Source organism: Phascolarctos cinereus, unplaced genomic scaffold (assembly GCF_003287225.1).
Source record: "Phascolarctos cinereus isolate Bilbo 61053 unplaced genomic scaffold, phaCin_HiC Scaffold_5;HRSCAF=322, whole genome shotgun sequence".
NCBI lineage: Eukaryota > Metazoa > Chordata > Mammalia > Diprotodontia > Phascolarctidae > Phascolarctos > Phascolarctos cinereus.
The window spans coordinates 106,149,550-106,176,654 of record NW_027555958.1 but is presented as its reverse complement, the minus strand read 5'-3'; the positions used below and the strand labels follow the sequence as shown (position 1 = coordinate 106,176,654).

General features: G+C 34.0%; 1 protein-coding gene across 5 annotated transcripts in view; it reads left to right on the top strand.

Annotated features, from left to right (window-relative positions):
* Positions 1-27,105, top strand: part of STXBP5 (syntaxin binding protein 5) — a 218,665-nt gene that overhangs the window by 171,473 nt on the left and 20,087 nt on the right. For all 5 annotated transcript variants that reach the window (XM_020986570.2, XM_020986569.2, XM_020986574.2 and 2 more), the window contains 4 exons: positions 11,450-11,500; positions 17,971-18,210; positions 21,484-21,853; positions 25,465-25,630. In XM_020986570.2, the coding sequence (XP_020842229.1) occupies positions 11,450-11,500; positions 17,971-18,210; positions 21,484-21,853; positions 25,465-25,630 (827 nt within the window). The remainder of the gene's footprint in view (positions 1-11,449; positions 11,501-17,970; positions 18,211-21,483; positions 21,854-25,464; positions 25,631-27,105) is intronic.

Here is a 27,105-nt window from a genome sequence, read left to right as displayed (position 1 = left end):
TAGGATGACTTATTGAGAGAAATTTGTATTTTTTTAAATATAGAAGATTGATCATTAGCACAGTCCTGACTCACGCATTTGATAGTTAACACATTATTTTTTATGAAGCAAAACATTTTAGCATGTGAATTTTAGTATATTATTTGTCATTTTAAGATATCCTACAACTATGTTAATTCATATAATAAATGCAGAAGAAGGGCATCTAAACCAATCCTTTCATTTTACAAAAAAAGAAAGTGGGCAACACACTTAAAATCACTTCAGAAAATGGCATCCAGGTCTCCTGAACTCAGTCCAGTCCAGTGATTTTTCCACTGCCGTGCATATGCTTAATATTTTATATACAATATCTTTTTTTCTTTCTCACGTAGTCTCTTTTATGCTTTGCTTCCCCACAATTCCCTACCCTCAAATTTTTTTCCAAATTTGCAGGTTTAAAAATGGAATCCATAGTGATCCATTTGGGATTCTTTATTATTTGAATAAAAAGGTATGTACTAGTTGCATCTAATAGAGCAGTGAATTTTTTACGTCATTTTTTCACATGCTATAAATATAAAATGAAATAATTTCCACATGTTTTGTCTTTTATTAAAGGTATCTGTTGCCACAGAATTGGCTGTTGGAGATACATTAATAATGGAATTGTACAAGTCTGCCTTAAACAACAGTAACTAACTGAATCCATATGTGTATATATATGTGTATATATATGTACATATATATGTATATATGACAGGAATATTTTTGTGCAAGGTAACATTAATATTCTCTTCTATTAACTAGTCTTAATTTAGATATGGGTGGGTAGGAATTAAATTTCACATGTTTTTCTTTATCATACAAGGCAATGTGTATCCTAATGAGGATTCTTTTTCTTTTTCAGGATAATGCAAATCTGAAGATTATTGACAAACTGAATGTCTTAAAATTTATTTTATTTTATTATACATGTATTTTCATTTTTAAAAATAAAATATGTGCAACAAATTTAGTGTTCTGGACTGTCTTTCTATCTATACCAACACAGCCTAATTGTCTTCTCATCTGTTTGGGTATTTCACCCATCTGTGTAAATCATAGCCTCTCCATGCCGTCTCATCCTGTTCAGTTCTTTTCCATGTCTTTTTGTCAATCCGCCATAAAGTTTCTACTTAGCATGTAAGAGAATTTCTTCTGATTCTTTTACTGTTTAAAGGATAGTAGTGAAGTACTGGTGCTATCTGTTATGCTTCTCTCTCAATACATAACTAATCTCCTTTCTTTTTGAGTCATACATGCTATTCATTACATCTTTTCTCACCATTTAACTCATAAGTCATTGTTGATAATCTGCAGTGTACTTACACCTCCCGTTCATGTTTCCATTGTCCTTTGGATTAATTGCAATTTTGCTTCTTCTTAGATTGTGGTCTTCTATGACTTAGTCATATAACATCAAAGGGAAAATATTGGCATTAAAGATGAAATTTTACATTAGCAAACATTCAGGAGCATTCAAAGTGTTATACAGTTTCCCAAATGAAATACACCCTGATCATTTCTTAGTCAAGTCTAGGCCTACCTCATTGTCCATGTTCAATGCCTACCCAATATATTATATATACTAATGGACTAACCTAGTGGGCTACCCTTCCAAGTACATATTGTAATCCAGGAAATACACATTTTTCATCTACTTTGTTTTTCCAGTGTGAATTGGTCAGACCAATCTCTTTCACATGACCATGGATTTCATTGAGGAAGCTTTGTGTGGTGTTCTGAGCTCAATGCAGTTATCACAGTGTCATCTACAAATAGTGTTTGGAGAGCCTCGCCATTAATAGGGCATCCCTCTTCTCTTTGAATTCTGTGGACAGCTTCCATGACACTGGTTAACACCTTAGGTGAGCATATATCTCCATCTTTAATGCCTTATGTAATATTGATACTTGGTGGATCATTGAACAAAGTTATTTCTATGGTTGCATCTATTATAGATTCTTGTATTATCTTAACACACATGTGGGAGACATCTTATTTGAGGAGTGCCTTAATATTGTATTTTGTTCGACTGAGTCTCTTATACCTAAAATATCTGAATACCACTGACTTTTTATCCTTGGGTTTCTCCACTTTGTTGCCTTCTATTTTATATACATACTATTCATTTAAGCTACAACTTGTTCTTTTGTTCAGTAAAAAAAAAATGAACAAATAAAAATTAACTCAAGCAAACATTAGTTTTAAAATCCTTCATATTTTTCTTGCACTAAAAAGAATATGTATGAGATTTGAATTTTTCTCTACCAGTGTGGGTTTTGGAGAGGGCACTGCACTGGGAGTCCGGAGACCAACATTTCAGTCTCTCAGTGTGACTTAATAGCCATGACATTGGGCCAGTCCTTTAACCTTTGAGTCTCAATTCCTTATCTGAAACATGGTGGGGTTGAGATAGATCTCTAAGGTCCCGTCAAGCTCTGAAATTCTATGATTCTAAGTCAAATGCTTTTTTAAAAATTCAACTTATGGTAGATATAGTACCATCTTACATTCTCTGCACCTCTCAGTCGTATGCTTGTCATGGTATTGTCTGCTATAGAAAGTTAAATCCGAAATCTTTCTCATTCCTTTATGTTTCCATCAGTAGCCTCCTTTGCATATATAAATGCCATGTAAAAAATAGAAACTTGACTCATGATATGATAGTTGCTTATATCTTCTTGATCACCTCTTTTGGGTAAATATTAAAGGCATGATCTATTCAGTTCTTTCGGGTTCTTCCCCTCTTTGAGGTATCTTGATAATCACTGAATTCCTTTAAAATTATATGACTTCAGAATGGATTTGTCTGTATAATTTCAATCATGTATAGTCACTTCACAACTTCATATTTTTCAAATGCTAGGTCCTTACATCATATGTCTAGTACTGATGTTATAGTCTTTGTTTATTGCTGATGAGAATGTATCACTGTAAACATGGAAACATGTGTCTTTCATGATGTCATAGCATTTTAGAGCTGAGAAGGACCTTAGAGAACATTTAGTCTGATTTCCTTCATTCTATGTCAGTTTGTTATCCTTCTACTTTCATTTATTCAGGGTGCTAGAATGATTTGGATTACCTCATTTTCCATAATGATCAGTCTGTAGGGCTTGTTTTTCTTTTAAGTCATTTTCCCCTACCTTCTAAGGCAGTACTACTGAAGAAAAAAAAAGTCATATACCTTGTATTGTTGTGTATATAAGCTTATACACTTAACTGATTATCATGTTTTGGTACCTTTAAAAATCAAAGTATTGACTGCCCAAGGTGATTTTCTGAGGTTTTTCTGCCTTTTCATTATAGTGATAGGTTTGTATCATTTTTATTTCTTTAAGAAATTATGTCAAACAGCTACTTACTTCTTGTCTACTTCAAGAGCCAGCAGATCATTCAAACAGGAAAGGGTTGAAGTTGCTAGAATCTAATTGTTGTCTTCCACTTTCTTCTGATTTAATTGTGATATTTTTTTCTTTTTTAAAAAATAATTTGTTTATTTTTAGCTTGTAACATTTCACTTTTATAACATTTTGAATTCTAATTTTTTTCTCTCCCCAAAGATGGCATGCAATCTGATATAGGCTGTACATGTACAATCATATTAAACATTTTCACATTAGTCATGTGAAAGAACAATCAAAACAAAACAGAAAAACCGCAAGAAAAGGGGTGGGGGAGTAGTATCCTTCAATCTGCATTCAGACTCCATAGTTCTTTCTCTGGATACAGATAGCATTTTCTATCATGAGCCTTTTGGAATTGTCTTAGATCTTTGCATAGCTGCGAAGAGCTAAGTCTATCAAAGTCCATCATCACACAGTGTGGCTGTTACTGTGTACAGTGTTCTCTTGGTTCTGTTCATTTCACTCAGCATCAGTTCATGTAAGTCTTTACAGGTTTTTCTGAAATCCTCCTGCTCATCATTTCTTTTTTAATTAATTAATTTATTTTTAGTTTTCAGCAATCACTTCCATAAGATTTTGTGTTTTAAATGTTTTTCCCCTGCCCCCCACCACGCTCCCCAAGATGACGTGCAATTTGATATATGCGCTACATGTACATTCCCATTAAACACACTTGCATTAGTCATGTTATAAAGAAGAATTTAATTTTGATTTTTGAAACCCAAATCAAAACCCAAAGTAACATTTTCTAAAAATCAGAAAGGTATAAATCAAAGATAACTGTACTCTAGGCAACAAAAAGTCTGATTTTAGTTCCAGTCCTGAGAATTAAGTTATGTGACTTTGGGCAGATTGGTTGACCTTTCTTGGCATGGATTCCTTAATTTGTAAAATGAGAGTTATGATAATGGCTCTATGGGTATTAGATTTGCTTATTATGGTGACTGTAAGGAAAAATTTAATTCAGTGTGCAAGTATTTTATAAACTCTTAAATCAGTATGTAAACATGAGGCAATATCATAATACTGGGGCTCTGTCTTAGATATCCTTTGCCACCTCTAAGATCTTTCAACCTCTTTTCCATGGTATTCCATTATACTACTAAAGCTAAGTTCTCTGTAAGGTCATTAAATGATTTTCCTTCTATTGTAAAACAGTACTACTCAAAATTTTTCAAAGAGAAGAAATCTCCTAGTATCAGTAGGAACAGTAAAACATTAAGAGAATGGGTTAAAGGAAAGAACAGAGGAAATAAATGGTTACATAAATGAAATACAATAGAACATAGTGCTGTATATTTTATAAATACTTCATTAGGCAACAGAAAAAAACAGAAAAAGAGACCTGAATATTTAGATTTTATATTAATGATTTTATGGTATAGATAAGCTTAGAAATGTGAGCTTGTAAATGATTATGACAATGAAAACAGCCTATTAAATATATAATTACACCTAATTGACTTAATGGATTTGTTTGTGTAATATATATTTTTATAAAGTGAGAACAGTATAAACTGTAAGTGTGATTTTAATAAAATAAAATATCATACCATAGGAGATTTCTGGAACCCTTTTTCAGCATTGGGTAGGGAAATCAAATGGACATTATTTATGTTAGACTGGATGGCCTACAAGCAACCAGGTGGTACAGTGGATAGAGTGCTGAGCCTGGGATCAGGAATACCTGATTCCAATTCAGTTCAAATTCATCCCCATACATTTATTAGCTGTGTGACCCTGGGTAAGTCACTTAAATTCTGCCCCACTTTTGCCTCAGTTTCCTAATCTGTAAAATGGAGATAATAATACTACTGACCTCCTAAGGTAGTTGTGAGAATCAAATAATTATAAAGCACTTGGCGCACAGCATCTGAAATTGCTTAAGTATTCTGGAGAATTTGCTGAATCTTTAATTCTTCAGATCCTCTGTGTGTGTGTGTGTGTGTGTGTGTGTGTGTGTGTGTGTCTGTACATTTCTCTATTTGTGTGTAAATATACATATATGCATGTATACTTATACATATTCTTCATTCACATGCACACACATTTTGAGAAGCATGCACATATGGTGGGAGATGTATGTATATGTACATATGATACATATTCATTTTTGCATACCATGTTGAATAGATGTTTGTATAAGTAAATCTCTAAGTAACATTTCAGTAAGAAGTTATTAATATAGGGATAGATATTTATTAAATTATCTTTGATTTAGTGGTTTTCATTTTGTAATTTTTGATAAACAGAATTAGATCTAGACCTTTTCCTTGACTGTGTTTTCCTTTTTCAATAAGAATATTGCTAATAGAAATGAAATGTTGACATTATTAATTAAATTAATGGGCTTTACTTTCAAAACTCATCAGTCATATTAAGATGCTTTTTCCCCAGTAAGGACCTCAAATGGAAACATTAAGAACTTTTAAATTTTGCAAAACAGGATAAATCTCCAAAATGTTCTAGATATGTGAAAAAATAGACTTTTACATTCTATAAATCATTAGTGACATCAAAAAATTCAATTTTTGATTTGGGTGGGAATTTAGAGTCATAATTCTTTCAATAAGAAAAAGGCTTAAATTTCAACTAACATTTTCATTTATTTAAAATAAATGAACATTTATTTTATAATTAATGTTTTAAATGTTTAAAAATAGATATGTTTAACCATAAGTTCCTAGGTTTAGAGTTGGAAGGGACCTTAAAGGCCATCTAGTCTAGTCCTCTCCTTTTATGGAGGAGAAAACTGAGGCCTAGAGAAATAAGTAACTTGCCCAGTGCCACACAAGTAATAAAGATTAGAGACAGGGTTTGGTACAAAGTACTCTGACTTTAGAGCTGGTAGTGTTTACAGTATTTATGCTGCTTCATTATACATTATATATAATAATTTCAGGTAGCACTTTGTCTTGTCTGTGTCTCCAGCTAGTCACTCATGTGCTTGCAGGTTTGGTGTCCAAAGGGGAGCCCACTATCTTGGGTGAAAGCGGTATTTTTTAGGTCTTTACTCCTAAAATTTAAGGTCTGTTAAAACTTACCTTTAATAGTGATCCAGTAGACACAGTTCAAAGCAAAGGCATTTACTAAAATGACGTAGTAGGGATAGTAGCTACAAAACATCTTGGAAAGTTTTCATGGGAAGAATGGGCACAAATTTAAAGTATGCTGGTAGTGAGCACGTTTATAGAGAACACAAATAGACAAGATAACTGAGGCCTCTAGTGCTCCAGAACATTGGTCCTGATGTTCCTACCCTTTTCCTTTCTTGGTTCAACATGTCTTTCAGGAGCCTTTCTCACCTGGATTCCCTGTGTTTGTTTCTCAGCTGCCAGAGCTAGTTCTCACTTTAATACATAGTTAGCTCTCTACTTTGCTGCCACTGGTCACATTCCTTAAAGCTACTACCTACTGTGTTTCTGTATCTCTTCTCCCTTATGAATTCAGTATCTACTAGTGGGCCTAGTTCCTCTGCAAAATGCCATGACTGATGGAAGGGAAAGGCAGAGTAGAAGAGAAAATCATCTTTCCCCTCTTCCTCATCCCTCCAATTCTGTATGGCCACAAACTGCCCCCCTTTCTGCACTATGCTTCAATTACTCACAGCTTCTTCTGGGGCTAGCTAGCTCAGCTTTTTAAAGGGCTTTAATCAGCCAATGCCAAAATCCCTTTTTACGTTAGTCAGGAAAATGTTTCATTTTTCCTAAAGAAATTGTGGAGGCGAGATTGGGAGATACATTTTTATACTTTGTTTTAATGTGTTAATACCTCATCTTCTCTGTTATCTTGTCCTTTATCTCTGTGATCATAGCAACTGAATTGGAAGGAAATAAAAAAATGTTTCTTTTGTCTTCCCATTTCACTGGGAAGATTTTTTTTTTTTACTTATTGTAGACTTAATTTTGGTGTTTGAAACATGAAAATTGGCCTGGCATCAAGTTACTAACATTATTTATATTTTTATTTGCAGTTGTATTTTTTATTTTTTTAAAGTAAACTGAGAATTAGAATATTTTCATTGCTTAGCAATTTCTTAGAATTTCTAAACACCATTAAACTTTGTTTAAGCTTTCATTTCCCTTTCTTCACAGACCCTATTGGGTGTGGCTAGGGTACTCAGGCATCAAGCAAAAGTCCCTTATCCCTACCCCTAAATACCCAAGACCCACGTACCTGGAGGGCCCCATCCACATCTGGTACCAAGAAGGACCACTTTCTCCATCTCCTGCCCCAGAACTTAACCTAGATCTTCTTGATAATGTTTTTCCTACCACCAAAGACCCTTCTCCCCTTTTTCCACCACTACTAGAGGTAACCTAGAATCTTTTCTCTACTCTGGCCCTTATGTACACTTCCCCCTAATGATGGGGTGGTTGCTTATATGGGCAGGCACCTTAATACATCCTGAGGACTCCTCAGCCTTTCCATCTGCCTTAAAGCTGAACTCTTTTATTTGTCATTGTCTTCCTCAATAGGAATATGTGCACTTTGAGAGTTAGGGCTATCTTTTCTATTTGTCTCCTTAATTCTTAGTATGGTATTTGGCACATAATAAATGCCTAATATTTTTAATTGATTCATGTATTCATGCATTCTATATGTTACTAGAGAGCTGTGTAAGGGAACTTCATTTAATATATGTCTTCCGTTAGTATAGTTCTGCACATAGTAGAAAATGAGCATTAATGCAGTGTCCATGGGTCATACATTTAAGCTGTCATTAGCTAACCTCATTAGCCAGTTTTGTTTGGGGGTTTTTTGTTTGTTTTGTTTTGTTTTTTAATGATTCTTGATTTCTCTGTGTGATGTCTTATATTTTGGTTCCCGAGTAATGACATTAATAGGTATGGTCAGCCTGCTTTGAATCTTGTTCCTTCCTACCTTCTATGTAGCCAAAAATAACCTAGTGCTAGACTTTACTAAGTCTGTCATAGTGTCCAGAATGAGAGAGGTAATAGTTCCGTTATATTCTTGCCTGGTGACGCCGTATCTAGAACACCGAGTTCAGTTGTGGGCATCAGATATTAGGAAGTGCTTAAACAAAGTTGAGTATATCCTGAAGGTAACTGCCAGAGTAGCAAGAGAATGTGCAATTTGAGAATCTTGTAAAGGAACTGGGCATATTTAGTCTGCCCACGAGTGATGGTAGCTGTCTTCAAGTATTTGAAGATTTGTTATGAACAGCAATTTTATATATGTATATTATATATGTAGTATGTGTATATACATATATACACATACATGCATGCATGCATACATACATACTTTTCCCCATAGAACAGAATCATGAACAGTGGGTAGAATTGTCAAAGAATCAAATCAAATTTAGGCTCAGTATAAAGCAAATTTTCCTAACAATTCTATGCAAAAATAGCATTGGCCTGCCTCAGTTCCTTTTCATTAGAAGTTTGCAAACAGTGGCTGGATGACCACTTGTGGCTGTCATAAGAGAGGATTCCTGAGTTAGATTGGACTAAATGGTCTTTGAGAGCCCTTCTAGTTCTTAGATTCTGTGAATAGCCATGCAGTAGAGTATAGAGAGCACTAGGCAAAAGTCAGAAAGCCTGGAGTCTGGTCTCACTTCTATCATTTATTAACTGTGTGATCTTATTTAAATCATATAACATCTCTGAGCTTCAGATTCTTCTTTAGGATGGTGGTAATCTGCCCTGTATAAAGATCTCATAGAGTTGCTTTGGGGATCCAGGAAGAGAAGACATGTAAAAGTGATTTGTAAATGTTAAATCTACTATAACATAGCAGATTTGTAAACTGCTATAATATAACTGAATGTGAACTTAACATATGAGTAGCTATGTGAATATATGGTGTTATTATTAGACTTTAAAAAACAGAAGGGTATGAGTTACACATATAACATTGCAATAATGCTGTTTATGAATAATATATTTTGTATAAGTACATAGTACCAGACTGAATCCTAAATTTCACCATTTCTTGTAAAGGAATATGAGTTTTGCTAAACTGTGAGATTAATACTTAATTTTCATCCTTCTTTTTTCAAGGGATAGGGATAGAGACTACCCTTTTAATTGTTATCAGGAACTCCTTCAGTGAAGAAACTCTATGTACTAAGTTATATAACTGCATCGTCTCTTCAACCTGTAGTCTTAGAGAGTTATCTAGAGCACAAAAGATATTAAACAATTTGCCCAGGGTCACACAGCCAGTGTGTTTCAGAGATAGGAATTAAATTTAGGTCCTCCTGGTTCCAAGGCTAATGTTTTTTTTTTATTGTTGTTGTTGTTTTTGTTTTTGTTTTTTTTACCTTGTACACTGTGCTACCTCTCTTTCCAAAACCTACCTAAATATCATTATCCTAGCTTTGATTTAAAGTCATTCCTTGAGATATAGAAAGTATCTTCTTAATGACCATACACTTTGCATACATCTCATTTATGAGGAGATATAGCAGGATTTATTTTTTAAAGGTTCTTAAGTTTATTCCTGAGGGATTCATTAGTGTGTTAACAACAGAAAAATAATTCCCCACATTTCTGCTAGAAAGCATTATTTGTATTGCATGTACTCTAACAGCTAGTTGTAGACATTTCAACTATCCCTAATTTGAAATCACAATTGGTAACAAATATAGTTGGATAAAAAGAAAATAAAATATGCACAGGTTTCTCTACTAGACTAGTATTGAGCAAGCATAGAAGTGAAAATGTTCTTGTTTTATTAACTGCATTATTAAGTTGAGTATTACCATGTAATTAGATTTTTTCACCATAAAGGCAGTAATGCATAGTGTATCAAGTGTAAGAATTGGGACTTAGAAGAGCTAGTTTCAAATTCTGCCTCTGACCCTTACTAGTTCTGTGGCCATTGGCAACATACTTAACTAATCTGAGTCTCGTTTTCATCATCTGTGGATGATGGAGACCATACCTGTTGTCCCCACTACCCGTAATACTACTGGTAGGGTTCCAGTTAGATAATGGATATAAAACTTTTACAAACTGTATAAAGTGCTAAATAAATGTTAGTTGTTCTTACTTTCCTCCCTGAAAATGGCATTAGAAGCATGGATCATCTCAAGTGGTGACTCCTCAAAAGACTCATTTTGATTTGACTTTGGATGTTGTGTATATACAGCAGAATGAAAGTATGCTGTGTTCTGGGAATTCAAATATAATGAAGATATACTATGAAGATTTGAGAGAAACTGAAAAGTTTCCAAGTTTTACCTTCCTTTCCCTCCCTTGACTCCATCCATCTTGGGATGAATCATCAACCTGAGTAAAACTACCATTTTCTGCCAATTAAAACCTTGCTGTAAATGTTTTACATGATTGCACATGTATAACATATCTTATTGCTTACTGTCTCAGGGAGGGGGGAGAGAAAGGGGGAGGAATAGAATTTGGAACTCAAAACTTTTTTAAAATGTTAAACACATTATTTTAACATATAATTGGGAAAAATGAACAAACAAGTAAGGATGAGGAAAAAACCTGTGATATTTAAGAGATAATTAAAAATTAATGATTAAAATAATTTCTAGATGGCTAGCTAGAAGCAAGGTAAGAGTAGTTTGTCAAAGATACTAGTAAAAGTGAGCAACTGAGTAGGTATTAACTTCTAGGAAGTGCAAAAGTGAGATCTGCGAGCAATAATCTGATAGTTATAAGAACCATAAATAACTAACTATTCCTTGGAAACAAATAATATCTTTATTATATAAAGAAATTAATAATTGTATCAATTCTCATAATTGGGTATGGATATAGGATTATAGCATTCTAAGATACTGCTTTTCATGCATAGAATGAAAAATATGTTCACTTATAAAACAATCTGCTTATAGATGAAAAGACTACTGGTTATGACATTGAGAGTTAGTGAAAAGAATTAGCCTCAACTAATTTTAAAGACTAAATAAAGGGTCTTTTTAAATTATATATATATAAATGTGTGTACATGTATGTATGTATGTATATATCTGAACTACACACGTATTTCTGAATTTAAAGTCACATTTTATTTTACAGCCAAGATGTCAAGAAAGTTAAGTTTACCTACAGAGCTGAAGCCTGATTTAGGTAAGTAAAAATAAATTACATCTATAGTACTTCCAATCACCATAATTGGAAAATATTAAAATAATTTTGACAGTACTTCTTGTAAATGGCCTATCCTACAGTTCTCTCAGTAGCAGGTATATGTGTCTGTTAATGGGCTGAAGGAACATCTCAGATTTTCAGAATTTCCTGATCAATCTTTTCTATCCTAAAATTCAAATATGAGAGGTGACTATTTTTTATTATAAATGAAAATACATAAGACTAAAATCTTTTTCACATGCGTAATTGTCTAGCTGTGCTTCCCTCATTCTGTACTTTTGTAGTTGTTACTATTTTTTAACCCAAATATGGTACTTTATATTTGTCCCCATTAAATGCTTCTTATTATGTTTTGGCCTAGTCTTCAAGTCTTTTGAGATATTGTTAGGTCCTGACTTTTTCTTTTAATACATAAGCTATCCCTCTGAATTTTATGTCATCTGGAAATTTGAACATGCCACTTATGTTTTGTCAATGTTATTGATAAAAATGTTAGCCAGTAAGGAATCAGAACAGATTCCCAGAGTATTCTGCTTAGAGATGATCCAACGGAATCACTCGGATCAATTAATGACAACATTTGGGGTTTGGTGATTTGTTCACTTCTAAGTCTGTTTAACTGAACTATCATATAATCAGTTAATCAACAACCATTTATTAAGCACCTACTATGTACTAGGCAGGCCCTGTTCTAATGACTGGAGATACAAATAAAATGAATGAAATAATTTCTACTTAAAAGGAGTTTACTTTCTGATGGGAACAACAAATTCATATACAAGTATATACAGAGCAAATCTAAAAAGGATAAATACAAATAAATAAGGAAGTAGTTAAATACAAGGTGGTTTGAGAAGGAATGCGCTAGCACTTGAAAGGCTCAGGAAGGGCTTCATGTAGAAGGTCTCATTTGAGCTATGTCTTGAAGAAAGTGAGGGAATCTGTGAAGTGGAGGTAAGGAGGGTATGCATTCCAGGTATGAGGAGAAAGCCTGAGTGAAGACATGGAAACAGGAAATGGAATGACATATGTGGGAGCAACAGGGAGAAGATTGGCTGGATTGCCAAGGGCAGGAGAGTCTAATGATGTTGGAAAAATGATTTAGACAAGGTTTTGAAGGGCTTTAAAAGCTAAACAGGAGCCTATCAACCTGATAAAGAGAGCAACATCTCTCTATTTTGTCCACAAAGTTGGCAAAAGTAACTTTATTTGTGGAAATCCAAATCTCTGGCATTCTCTTGATATAATTTAATAACTGTCCCCTCAAAATGAGATTAGTTTGGTGTGCCTTATTCTCATTGAAGCCATGCTACCTTTTAAAAAATAAATTACTGTTTCCCTTTGTAAATGCTTAAAGTCCCTTGACTAATGTATTCCAGAGTTAATAGTGTTGTATTATGGACTCATCTAGTAGAATGTGTTGTCATAATAAACCACAGATTATTTAAAAATAATATTTTGGTGTATCTGAGATCTCATCAATGTGGGAATTTCTTCCAATAGTGATATAACCTAACTGTGTTTTCTCATCCTCTGCTACTTTTGTCCATGTCTTCCTGTAAAACCTCTAAGGAGTGATCATCAGATTGGCTGTGGATCTTCCTTTGTGACTCTTGACATTGTGTGTGTACCTAAGCAATATACAGTATGTGATCTGTTGTTTCTCACTTTAGCCAGATGGCTGACCAACTTTCTATTCAGGAATGCATGGTTTTGATAACTTTGATGCCACTTTTGCTTAAAATTCATTGTTTCATAAATAATCTGTGACCTGTTGGTGCCTGTTGTAAATTTCACCATTTTCTTTTTGGTAATCTACATTCTTTGTGGTATTCCATTATTTGCAGCCATAGAGCATTACTGGAAGAATGTTTCTTTAAAAAGTGGTTTCTTGGGGCAGCTAGGTGGTGCAGTGGATCGAGCACCGGCCCTGGAGTCAGGAAGACTTGAGTTCAAATCTGGTCTCAGACTAGACACTTGCCACTTACCAGCTGGGTGACCCTGGGCGAGTTACTTAATCCTAATTGCCTCAAAAAAAAATTTTTTTTTGGCTTTTGGGCAGTTGGGATTAAGTGACTTGCCCAAGGTCACACAGCTAGTAAGTGTCAAGTGTTGGGTCTGAGGCCGGGTTTGAACTCAGGTCCTCCTGACTTCAGGGCTAGTGCTCTATCCACTGCACCACCTAGCTGCCCCCAGAAATTTTTTTTTAAAAAAAAGGAAAAAAGGGTTTTTTTTTGTTTTAGGAAGAAACTTTAGTAATTGAAAGAGCTGTGAATTGCCCAAGTACTCTCTTATTGCTATTCACTTCACTTACTGGCTACTACAGCTCTCTGAGATATAGGATTGAGGAACCATCTCTATGAGCTTCCGATAAAATTCTATATGCAATCTAGTTAATAGGCTTTCTTCATAGAATGGGTTTTTCTTATGTGAGTAGTTATGTCAAACTCTTTTGAAGGATCGTGAGATCCTTAAGAGTTTTTGCAGTGTTCCAGAGATTGATGGGACCAATACAATATCACCTGCAAACAGGAGTATAGGAAGCTTTATATAAGCTTTGTATAAGCAATCGGACAGTCTTTGCTCAAAATTATCACTTATGCATCTATTAAGGAATTTTTTAGGATCTTAATGTATGAGTAAGGAACACCTTGTTGTAGGAGAGCCTTTAAACCAGTGTTTTGGTGGGCTGAATTGAGTGCCTTTTTATCCTCAACAAATAACCACAGTGGGATCTTGTATTTTCTGAACCTTTTATTTTCTGAACCTGTGACTGAAGATGTGATGATCCCTTGTAAAATAATTTGGTGTTAAATTGGTTGAGTATAGGATCAAGATTGGGAAGGGTGGAAAGTGAACTCAGGGTAATGCCTGAGAAAGTATTGAGGGGTGGAAAGGTTGGAGCTCACCATAAGAGCAAATAATAGGTTTAGGATGAGTGAGACAAAGGAAGAGATAGATGAATGTCAGTCAGCTAGCATTTATTAGATACACACTATACACCAAGTACTGTGCTAAATGCTGAGGATACAAAGAAAGGCAAACAACTATTTACAAATAAAGGGGGGGGGGTGTAAAATAAATTCATAGTTGTATCCAAGGGTAAACACTAAGATTAAGGAGAACTGAGAAAGAATTCTTGCAGAAGGTGGAACTTCCACTGAGACTTGATGAAAGCTGAAGAAGCTAGGAAGTGGATTTGTGGAGAGAGCACTCTAGGCATGGGAGACGACCAGTAAAAATGCTTGGAATTGGCAGTTGGAGTGCTGTGATTAAGAAAGAAGAACAAGGAGCCCAGTGTCACTGGATCACAGAGTTGATGGAAGGGATAAGGTGCAAGAAGACTGGAAAGGTAGATAGGTGTAGAGACCTGTTTGAAAACCAGAGAGAAGATTTTATGTTTGATACTGGAGGTAGTAGAGTACAGTGAGATTTGTGTTTTTTAAGATCAGTTTAGGAGACCAATTAGCAGCCTATTGCTGTAATCCAAGCATGAGGTGATGAAGGTCTGCACCAGGGTGGTGGCTATGTCAGAGGAGAGAATGGAGCATATATGAGAGATGTTATGTAGGTAAAATATGCAGGACTTGGCAACAGATTGGATATGGAGAGGAGAGTGAAGAATTAAGGATGACAGCTAGGTTGTGAGACTGCATAACTGGGAGAATATTTGTGCCCTAAGCAATATTAGGAAAGTTAGGAAGAAGGAAAGCTTGGGGAATAAAGATGAGTTCAGTTTTGTATATGTGAATTAAGATATCTAAGGGACATCCAGTTAGAGGCGGTTAAAAGGCAGTTAGAGATACAAGACTGGAAATTGGGAAGGAAGTTAGGACTGAACAAGTAGATCTGAAAGTCAGATAGGAATGTCAGTTTTTTGATGAAGGAAGTGGGACTGTACTCACCTTTGCATTAAAGTTACTGAGCATCAAAAGGAGTTAATTTTAAGGTCTTAATTAATTCTTTCTAAAATTTACCTTTTTATAATCTGTAACAAATGTTGAACCATAGACTACAATTACAAAGTGATCAAATGTCCTATGAAATTGTATTTTTGTTGCCTGTAAAAGAGTGATTTTTAAAAATCCCTCTGTTTACCCTACAAGGAAAACCAGTAAACCAGCCTTCTATTAGTTGAAGTTTCCTTCTCTCTTTCCAGGAATAGGGATAGTGAGAGTGTTAACATTAATAGATTTAATTCCACTAGTATATCCTCTGTGTCATTGGATAGGATTATTAGACTTCTGTGTATGCTATAGCTTCCTCCTTTCCCTGATCTTCTCAGTAGATACAGTTACTGAAGACCCAGAAAAGAAAGTTCTCACTTCCAAACTCTTTTCAACCATCAAAGACACATTGCCAGGTATCTGCTTTGCCACTATATCCTGAGGACTACTGGGCCTTTCCATCCAACTGGCAGCTAAAACCTACCATGTGTGTTGTCTCCCTCTATTAGAACGTGAGCTCCTTAAGAGCAAGACTTGCTTTTCTGTTTGTACTTTGTGCTTTGCACGTAATGAGTGCTTAGTAAATGGTTTTTTTCCCATGTATTCATTTAGTGTACTAAATTGTATATTAATTAATAATTACCAAGTTAATTTTATCCATGATTTTTTTAAACGGGCATGCTTTTATGACATTCTGTCATAGCAGAAATAAAAAGAGGCTACAGACCTAAGGGTCAGTAGGGTTGCTATGCCACTAAGTGGCCTGAGCTTCTGGTGAGCCTTTTTATACATAATTGGGCTGTGCCTTGACAGTAGGTAGTCTCTTGTCTGAACTAAACTTGAAATTTTTCTAGTAGTACAGGATCTTCCAGAGCTTTTGCTCCACTGGCATTGCCTTCAAGTCATTTTTATACAACAAAGGCATCAAAATAGGGAATGGAAGACTTTAAAATATGAATCATAAAAACATGTCTTTTAATTTTTTCTTTTCTGTAATATAAAAAGAAGTATATATTCCAACCCTAAAAAATAAGTGTCTCCAGTAAAGCGTGTACAATTAGGTTTGTGAATTACTCTATCCTGTGTGGTAAGTAGAAGTTATTAGAGTTTGATTGTCTGCTTTGTGTTCTAAAATTAAATTATATTTCCTTTCTAAGATTAAATAGAAGATAAGACAGATATAATATAATTATAATGCAGAGTATATATGACAAGACTGCAGTTAAAAAAAAACTCAAAGGAAAAATTAGTATTTAATGGGTGGCATCAGGAAAAGTTTCTAGAGGTATGTTCCTAAGTGACAGGAACTGTCTTTTATTTATCTTTGCCCATCTATGAACACATTGCAAATAGTACACACCTAACAAATGTTTGTTGATTTATAATTTGATTCAGTTTAAGGCAATTAATATTTATTAAGTCCCTATTATTAGCAAATACCATGCTGGGTGTTGGAGATACAAAGACAAAAAAGAGAATCAGTCTCTACCTTTGGGCTCTTACACTCTCCTAGCATGAAACAATAGGCACTCAAAAGTTTTAATGGAGATTAATTATCTGGTATTGATTGGACCAGATAGATATTGAGCTCCGTTCCAACTATAAAATTGTATGTAGTATACATAGGGATAAATACAAAATATTTTCAAAGTAAAGTAATTTTGAGGGGGAGGAGACATTAATACTTGGAGGATCAGAAAAGCTTTCTGCTCATTAGTGGCAGTAAGAAACAGATGAGAAGAGAAAGTATTCAAGGCATGGAAGACAGCCACTACAAAGGCACAGGGATGGAAGTGTCACATACAGGGAATAGCCAGTAGGCCAGTTTGGCTTGAACCATGAGGGGAAATTAGGGTAAGTGGATTTTGGAAACAGGTTGAAGAAAGATTGTGAATGTTTAAGTGCCCAAGTGTTTTATCCTAGAGGGAAAAGAATTTTGTGACTTCTCAATCAGGGCACTGACATGGTCAGATATGATGTGTAGATGTATCAATGTGGGAACTATGTAGAAGATGAGGGTGAGAAAGTAGAGGCAAGGGGACCAACAAGTAGGTGGCTATCATGATAGTCCAGGTGAATAATGAAGGAGATGGAAACAGAAGATTTTGTAAACATAGACTCATCAAGACTTAACAACTTAATTGGCTATGGGGGTGGGATTAGAAAGCAAAGCACTGAGTACAGCTCCAAGATTGGGAATATGAGGTAATTAGAAGGATGGTATAGCCTTAAATGGGAGTTGATCTAGAGTCTGATTATGTACATATTTGTTAGGGAAATAGAGCAGTTTATCCAAGCAAAGATACCTAGTGGTACCAGTCAGAGTGGATATTTAATCTATCGTGTAAATAATCAAAACAATTAAAAACACTAAATCATATAAAACATAAATCATAATTTTCAATTGTAAGGAAACTAATCTTAAGGCATGAGTTCATGCAAAAATACCTGCCATTTTCTTATTTGACCCATTTATATTGAACAAATTTATGGTTGTTTCAGATATAAAAGACAATTCCTTCAGTCGGTCACGGAGTTCAAGTGTAACCAGTATTGACAAAGAATCTCGAGAAGCAATTTCTGCTCTTCATTTCTGTGAAACCTACACACGCAAGACTGATTCTTCGCCTTCCCCATGCTTATGGGTTGGGACAACTTTAGGTACAGTGCTTGTCATTGCACTGAATGTTCCTCCATGTGGAGAACCAAGACTCCTTCAGCCAGTCATTGTGTCTCCAAGTGGTAAGTATTTCTGATGAACGTATTTATAACCTGTACAGGTTTCCAATGTTGGGTTTAAATAGGAGACTTTCTTTTCATTATTATTATTATTTTCATAATCAATTGATCCCAAGAATTGAAGAGTTTAGTAAGGATATTTTTTTCTATATATGACACAGGACTTGAGAAAAGAGCTTACAAACATTTTTTTATGAATGTTGACTAAAATTATTATTATTGAGTGACATAATTGTTTTAGGACAGAATAACGTAGTAATAAGTTCTGCTTTTCAAAGCAAAGCAAATAACGGGCAGAACATAAACTTCATCGTTGACCATTCTGAGCTTGCTTTTTATGCATGTGAAGGCTTAAAAGAAATTTTCCCCTGTATGAGAAAAATATAATTCAAAATGTTTGTTACCAAAAAAAAAAGTAACAAACAAAAAATCACATATGTCATTGTCTTCATATATTTAAAATTGGGTTATACTATATAAACACTAGACCCTAATAGATGGAGACAGTTAAGTCCACAAGAATGAGAGTGTTTATTTTAACCCAGTTATCCTGAATTGCATAAGTATTGATTGTTAGTACACTTCACTTCAATCATAAATGTTGACCCTTTAGAATTTCCTTAGAAATAATTTCAAAATACTGCATAAAGCATAGAGTCTGTATAAAGTTATACTTTTAGTGTGTTAGTTACGGATTGTTTAATGCATTTCAGTCTTATTTACTTTAATGCATTCTTTCAGTTTAATTGATTGTTCACTGTGTACTTGCATAGTGCTAGACTCTCTGAAGGATATTAAAGAAGTCAAAGGCTTGGTATTGCCATCTAGAAGCTAAAAGCTTTTTTTCAATCAATCAACGAGTATTTATTGTATTTGTTATATGCCAGCTGCTATGCTAGGCACTGAGTATATTCAAAGAATGAAACACTCTCTACTCACCTATTCTAATTGGGGACACAACAATTAAATTTGTAAATGCATACATATAACATACACATATATTTTATATATATATATATATATATATGTATATATATATATATATACATATATATATATGTATAAAGTAAATAAATGCAAATATATTTGTTATTGTTGTTCAGCCATTTTTCAGTTGTGCCCGACTCTTTTTGACCCCATTTGGAGTTTTCTCAGCAAAGATATTGGAGTGGTTTGCCATTTCCTTCTCCAGCTCATTTTACAGATGAGGAAACCAAGGCAAACAAGATTAAGTGTGTCTTTCCCAGGGTCACACAGATAGTAAGTGTCTGAGGCCACATTTGAAATCAGGTCTCACTGATTCTGGAACCGGTACTCTTATCTGCTGCATCACCTAACTGCAAATGTATGCAGCATAAAATATAAAACATTTTGGGAAGAAGAGCACTAGCAGTTGGAGAGAATGAGGAAAGGCTTTATGCAGAGAAGTGCTTTGAACTGTGTTTTAAAGGAAGAAAGGAACTATATGTAGTGGAGTTAAGGATGGATTATGTTCTGGGCATGGGAGGGTGGTCAGTGCAGAGTTAAAGAAATGGGAGATGGAATGTCATCTGTAAAAAACAGAGACAAGGCCAGTTTGACTGAACTGAAATATGTGGGAGGAACTATATTATCCAGGGAAGCTGGAAATGTAGGTTAGTTCCATGTTGCATAAGGTTTTAGAAGTTAACAGAGGAATTTATATTTATTTTAGAAGCAAAAAGAAGCCACTGGAGTTAATTGAATAGTAGAGTTATATGATCAGATTTTACAATTAAGGAAAATTGCTTTGTCACCTATGTGTAGGATGGATTGGAATATGAGAAACTTAAGGCAGAAAACCAAATTGGGAGGCAATAAGAATAATCTTATCAAAAGATGATGAGGTTCTGAAGTAAGATGGTAGTGGTTTGAGTATAGAGAAGAAATGGGAAACAGCTTTTTTTTTGCATTTAAACGTGTAAAAATTATAAATTCCTTATTTTTTAAAAAGCAACAACAGACATGATTTTTGCTTTGGTAACTTAAATAGTATGATCTGTGGGGGTCAATTTAATCAGACCATGTTGTAACTGACAGTTCTGTAATAAGACCAGGAATAGTGTTATACAAGATGATTTGGAGCAGTCTTGCAGTACATACTGTTGCCTACATGTCTACTCCAAATTTTTGTTCTCTCTCATCTTGCTAGTAAAAGCCAAAATTTTCCTTCACTCTTCTGTGATGCATAGTGGCACACAAGTTTCTAATGAATCACAAGATGAGTCTTTTAAATTAAGTTATTATTTGGACTTTACATACTTAAAAGTCTAGCTATCCAAAGCCCATGCATATACTCTGCGATCATTCATGAAATCTTAAATAAAATTATCAGAAATGCTTTTAGCTTTCATATCACATGTAATACAAATGTATAAAAGAATGAGTCTCTAAAATAGTAAAGAACATGACTAATTGGTCTAGAAAGAAAATTAACCTTAGGATGCACTAAGAATTAAATATTGGTGTGTAGTGTATATGGTTTCAAACTTAATATATTCCACTTAATTAACCAAGCTGCTCAAATACTTTCATTTGACTGGTAAAACCCCTATGAGCTTCAGAAGGCAATGAATAAAAATTGGAAGAACAGAAAACAGATATCTTTTTGAAAGGTAGAACTGGAATAGTAAATTAATTCCAGATATATTTGCAGGCGAATTTAAGGACATTGCCCAAATTATTGTATCATGTTTTTCTAAATGAAGAGGTAAAATACATTTCATAATTTCTTAGGAAAAAATAGTTGTAATATGAAATAAAGAAGCCTTATTACTAAACTAGGTGACTTAATGCCTTGTATATATATATATATGTCTTTAATTTTTCTTCAAATAGCTAAAAAAATAGAGATATCTCATTTGGAGATTAGATTGTAGACGATTATAGCCATTAATTCTGTAGTCATCCTCTAGGTCCTCTAATAAAAGTACAGTAACCTGTGAGAAAAACTGGATATTGATGAAGAAGTAGTTCTAGGACAGTTCAACCAATATGCCAATTTAATGGCATGGAAATCACTGAATAGTGATGCAGTTGAGTTTACAGAATAAATAATTTCTAATTAGATTGTGACATTTGCCATTAATATTTCTTTCTTTAATGCTTTACCTTGAGGAAATTCTCTTTCCTCTTTAACCACTTTAGTATCTGACATTTGAATTCAATCTTTTTGGGTAATAAATTCAGGAAAACTATTTCAGATTGGGAAATTTGTTAATGTAATTTAACATTATTTGATGAATTTCTTTGTCCTAGGTACCATATTGAGATTAAAAGGGGGAATCTTAAGAATGGCATTTCTAGATACCACTGGATGTTTAGTGCCACCGGCTTATGAACCCTGGAGAGAATATAATGTGCCTGAAGAAAAAGATGAAAAGGATAAGTTGAAAAAACGGAGACCTGTCTCTGTATCTCCCTCTTCCTCTCAGGAAATCAGTGAAAACCAATATGCAGTGATTTGTTCTGAAAAGCAAGCAAAAGTGATCTCACTGCCAACCCAGAACTGTGCTTATAAGCAAAATATAACAGAGACCTCTTTTGTTCTTCGTGGAGATATAGTGGCATTGAGCAATAGTGTTTGCCTTGCATGTTTCTGTGCCAATGGACATATTATGACTTTTAGGTGAGAGAAATTTAGGATTATTTTGCAGGATTGTTTTTTGTTGTTTTAAGAGAGAAAAAAAATGTCTTCCTTCCATTATTCTATTTAAGTATTAGAAAGCCTTACTCACTGAATGAGTGTTTCCTCAGTTAAAATGAGACCTGTTAAAGACCCTTGCTTAAAAAAACCACATCCAGGACCATCTCCCATCATGCTGATCTATATCTTGCCACTGGACCTGCATGGCTCCAGAGGAAAAAGTGAGGCTATTACTTTGCACAGGCCTCTCTCACTTAAATATCCAATTCACTTGCATGTCATGGCATCATCTTCTTATATAATAGTCCTCTTCAAAAACAAAGGACAAACAACAACACAGCAATATTCTATTTAAGTATGAGGTTTTTGTTGGTTCGTGGGTTTATTGTTTTATATATTTAAATAAGAAAATGCCTTTATCTTCCTTTATATCAAGCGAAGCCTCAGATAATGATACATAGCATGATTTAATCCCTTTATATATTTGTAGATACTAGATAGCATTTTCTTTTTCCATTTCTTGGAAGAACAAACCTTAAATGTCTGTGGATTAATCTAAATAATAATAATAATTCACACTTATATAGCAATCTAGGGTTTATAAAGCACTTTAAAAAAATAGCTTCATATGGAACATAGTGCAAGTGCTAATCTCAAATTTACATATAAAGAAATCGAACAACGTATAAGTCAAGTACATTTTCTAAGGTATGCTTCACTATCTTTCTTTATCCTAAATATGCCAGAAAATAAAATAGAAATATGTGGTGTGATAATGATCGTTGTTATTTTTAACTGTTGATAATAATGATTTACATTCCATAATATTTCTACAAACCTATTAAGTAGCTATGTTATTTCTAATAGCATAAGAGATATGATTTTGTGACTTAGTAGCTACATCTGAGAGAGCTGCCTGAGACATATAAGGGTTAAGTGACTCTTCCAGGGTCATACAAGTACTGTCAAGTTGTGAGATTTGACTGACTTTAAGGCCAGCACTGTATTTATTATGCCACAGTGACTCTATAACTATAGTGTTCATATTCATTTTGTTCTTATGTGATGGCTGGCCTCGAAATAATTAAATTCACTTTTCAGACTTTGACACATAAGTAGTAAGCCTAATAAAATTTTTGAGGTAATTGAAACCTAAATAAGTTATAAAACATACTAATCTTTTACTCATCAAAAAAGTTATAAGTACTTTCCCTCTTTAATTAAAAAATACCACTTCTAATAATGAACTAGTATTTAGAATTAGTGTTCTCTCACCTTCCTTTTAGCTTGTATATGTTAATGTAATTTTAGTATAATGATGGAACAAGGGAAAAAGAAGGCCAGGGTTTGTCAGAAGTATAAGAGAAGGTAAGAGTTACAAAAAAGAAATATAAAGAAAAACAAATCATAGAAAAGAAAGATTACTAAGAAGGGGGCAAAGTGGCTTATGAGCAATAATTATGCACGTTTACATAATACTTGAAAGCTTAAGTGCTTTCCCCACCAAAATAAGATAGAAACTACTCTGGCATTTAAAACCTTTATAATCTGGCACTGTCAAGCTTTCCAGGCTTATTTAACATTACTGTCCTCAGTACATGCTACATCCCAGTCAAATTGGATTACTTATTCTTCATATATGTTGTTCTCTCTCCCATCTCCATGCCTTTGAAGGAATACATTTCTTCCTGACCTTCAAATCTTTGAATGCCTGCCTTCTGTAATATTTGTTTTGTCACTCCTTGTAGTAGGCCTATCCTGATATCCTACCCACCACCCTGCCAAAAATTACTTTGCAATGTGTGTGTATATATACTTATGTGTTCTAAAGCCTAGCACATAGGAGGGACTTCATGAACACTTATCCAATGAATGAATGTATCCTATGAAATAGGTAGAGTGGAAGGATAATTTTGCTCATTTTACAGCTAATAAAGCTAAGGATCGGAGAGTTTTATGAACTTATTCTGTGACCATGGACAAGTAAGTTTAAAAACTGTGATTGGGACCCAGATTCTAGTCTTCCTTTCTACAGTATACTGTTGTACCTCCTTGCTTTGATGAGGATATACCTATGGGGAAGAAGATATCAGTAGATGATGGAACAGTTCTTCTTGATCCTCAAGTAATTCCACAAGAACTTTTTTATAGAAACCTGTAAAGAAATTTAACTAAAATTCACCTAACCTAAAATCAGTCTTTAAGCCTTTAAGTGCCTACTGTATGTCAAGTACTTGCTTAGCACTGAGGATACAAGAAAAAGGCAAAAGGCAGTCCCTGCCCTTGAACTCACAATCTCCTGAGGGAGACAACATACAAGCACCTATGTACAAACAAGCTAATAAAGGATGAATAGGAAAATAATCAACACAGGGAGGGCCCTAGAATTAAAAGGGATTAGGAAAGACTACCTATAGAAGCTTATACAAGGTAGAATTTTAAAAAACTGGTACTTCAAGGAAGCCAGGGAAGCAGTCAAGTAGAGATGAAGAGAGAGAGCATTCAGGGCATGGAGGACAGCCAATAAAAATATGCAGAAAGATGGGATGTCTTGTTCAAGGAATAGCCAGGAGGCCCTTGTCACTGAATCAAAGAGGACTTGATAGAGTGTAAGGTGTAACAAAACAGGAAAAGTGGGGGGGTTAGTTAATGAAGGGCTTTGAATGCCAAAGAATTTTGCATTTTATCCTAGAGGTGATAGAGAGTCATTGGAGTTTCTTGAATTGGGGGAGGGGAGTGTGTGTGTGTGTGTGTGTGTGTGTGTGTGTGTGTGTGTGTGTGTGTCACATAAAACACGAAATATCAAATAAGTTGTGATTTACAAGCATTGGCAAAGGAAAATCATTCAAATTACTAGGAGCTGGAAAGTGTTTTAATTTTAAAAAAAAATATTAATGTGTTTTAATAAATATTGTGTGACTGTATGAATTACATCAGAATACATAAGGTACTATTTTGAAAAACAGAATTATCTTCTATCTGTATCAGTAGTTAATAGCTTCAATCCATTTCAAGAGGCATTTATAGTAGGCATTCTGCTAGAAGCTGAGGGATACAAATACACAAACAAGAAACAGTTCTTGCCCTGGACTTCCATTTCCAGGAACAAGAAGAGTTTAGATGGGGGTACCTTTAAATTATCTATCAAGCTCCCTTATTGTCTAACCTGTATAGACAGAAGTTATACAATAATAATGTGCTAATGATGTTATCACATACAACTGTAATAATTGCAACTTCCTATTAAGCAATTAAAACTTCATTCCTCTTTCAAGAATAGAATCTTGAGGAATGCAATTAATGTTTATTGCATAGAAGAATTTTTACTTCAGTACCATCTTTGTGATACTTAAGCAAAATGCCTATTAATGAATTAATCTTTGGTTCCCTCAGTACATCTGTTTTAAGGATTTCATCTTTAAATTTTTTTTGGTTAATATTAATTGGGTTTCATATTTTAAAGGTCAGGCTTACTAGTGTTCTAGTTAACAGTGATAAAAAAGATATTATAAACTGAAGTAAAAAGTTAATCTTTTTTGAGACTAACATCTACTCTTATTTATTATTAATAATATTTTAATTCTTTTCTCAAGTTTGCCAAGTTTAAGGCCACTATTGGATGTGTATTACCTGCCACTTACCAATATGAGGATAGCAAGAACATTCTGTTTCACTAACAATGGACAAGCTTTGTATCTTGTCTCACCTACGGAAATTCAGAGACTCACCTATAGTCAAGAAACTTGTGAAAATCTCCAGGTAAATGGCAAAAATATTATTAGTTTTTTCAAAGGTAATTTCTCCTCTGGGGATCCATATATTTTTGGTTCTTCATACCATGGTGATGACTTGTCTGAGGACCTTGCATGATCAAGTTTAAAACCTCTTCTAATAAGACATTCATGCAGTGCGTGTGCTACGGGATATTGTACGGTTTAACAGTGGAATGAGTACTCTTAATCAGAATCTGGGTTTATATTCTGTCCCTGCCACTTAATACCTGTTTAAGATTAGACAAGTCAGTTGAGCTCATTAGACATCATTTTCCTCATCTCTAAAATGAAGAGGTAGTACTAAGTTCTTGTCTTGTTCTACATGATTTATCTAGTAGCCTATAAATATATAAGCTATTATTTCCAATATATCTATTTTTCCTTCCAGTTAATAAATTAGGAAATATTGTATTGTCAACACCAATATAACATATAACACTGAGGAACAAAATTATATATTATTTGAAAAGTTGATTATGTAACTTGGAGAGAATTCTAATTCTGTTATAGATCTTTATAGATGGATATTTGAGTTTATCTGTAGAGGTGTGTATATACATATACATAAAAACATTTGAGCACAAAAAGTGGAAAGGGCTATTTTCTAAATACTTTGGCTTATTTACATGAAAATATACGTAAGTCTTTATCTAAGGAGCCATGATTCCTTCCACTCCTACCAAGTGATTACTGTACTGTCACCATTAGAAACACTGCAGTTTCTAACCATTTTGCAAAATAAATGTGTTCTTGAAATACTTGTAAATCTTAAAAAAAAATATTTGGCAAATTGAATATTACTTTGTATTAAGAAAAACACTATTTAAAGGGACCATTGTCAACCTTTTAATGTAATATAGATACTTCTAAATCATCTATTTTATAAATTCAGGTTTTTCTTAAAAGTTATATCTGTCCTTCGGGGGGCTTCTGTAGTATACATTATTAAATATGAAAGGGAAAATTCACAATCCACTAATTATGGATGACCTAGATTGTGTTATAATGGATAAAGATTTTTTCATGGATACCATTTGTCTTTTTCTAAGAAAAACTCACATATGATATTCGTCTGGTAACAGTTTTAGTATTCACTAAGACAATAATTCAAAAAGAAATCATCATTCCTAGCCCAACTCAAATACCACCTGATCATGAAACCTTTCTTCAGTTTCATCCTCTTACCATTCTCCTTTTAGCAGTTCTTTTGTTCTTCTCTTCTAGCATTTAATTCTGCCTATTATTATATTATAGTATATATTATATTATTATTATTTGATTACAAGTTTAATTTTCCCTAATAATTTATTAGCATGTCCAACTGTGATTTATTCATTTTAGCCACCCTCTATGCTTAGTTTGGTGTATATACATAGTGAATAGTTAACATTTGTTGATTTGAATACAAATATTGACCTACAGTTTTAATTTAGTCCATATAAAAATGTGGTCTTTACACAA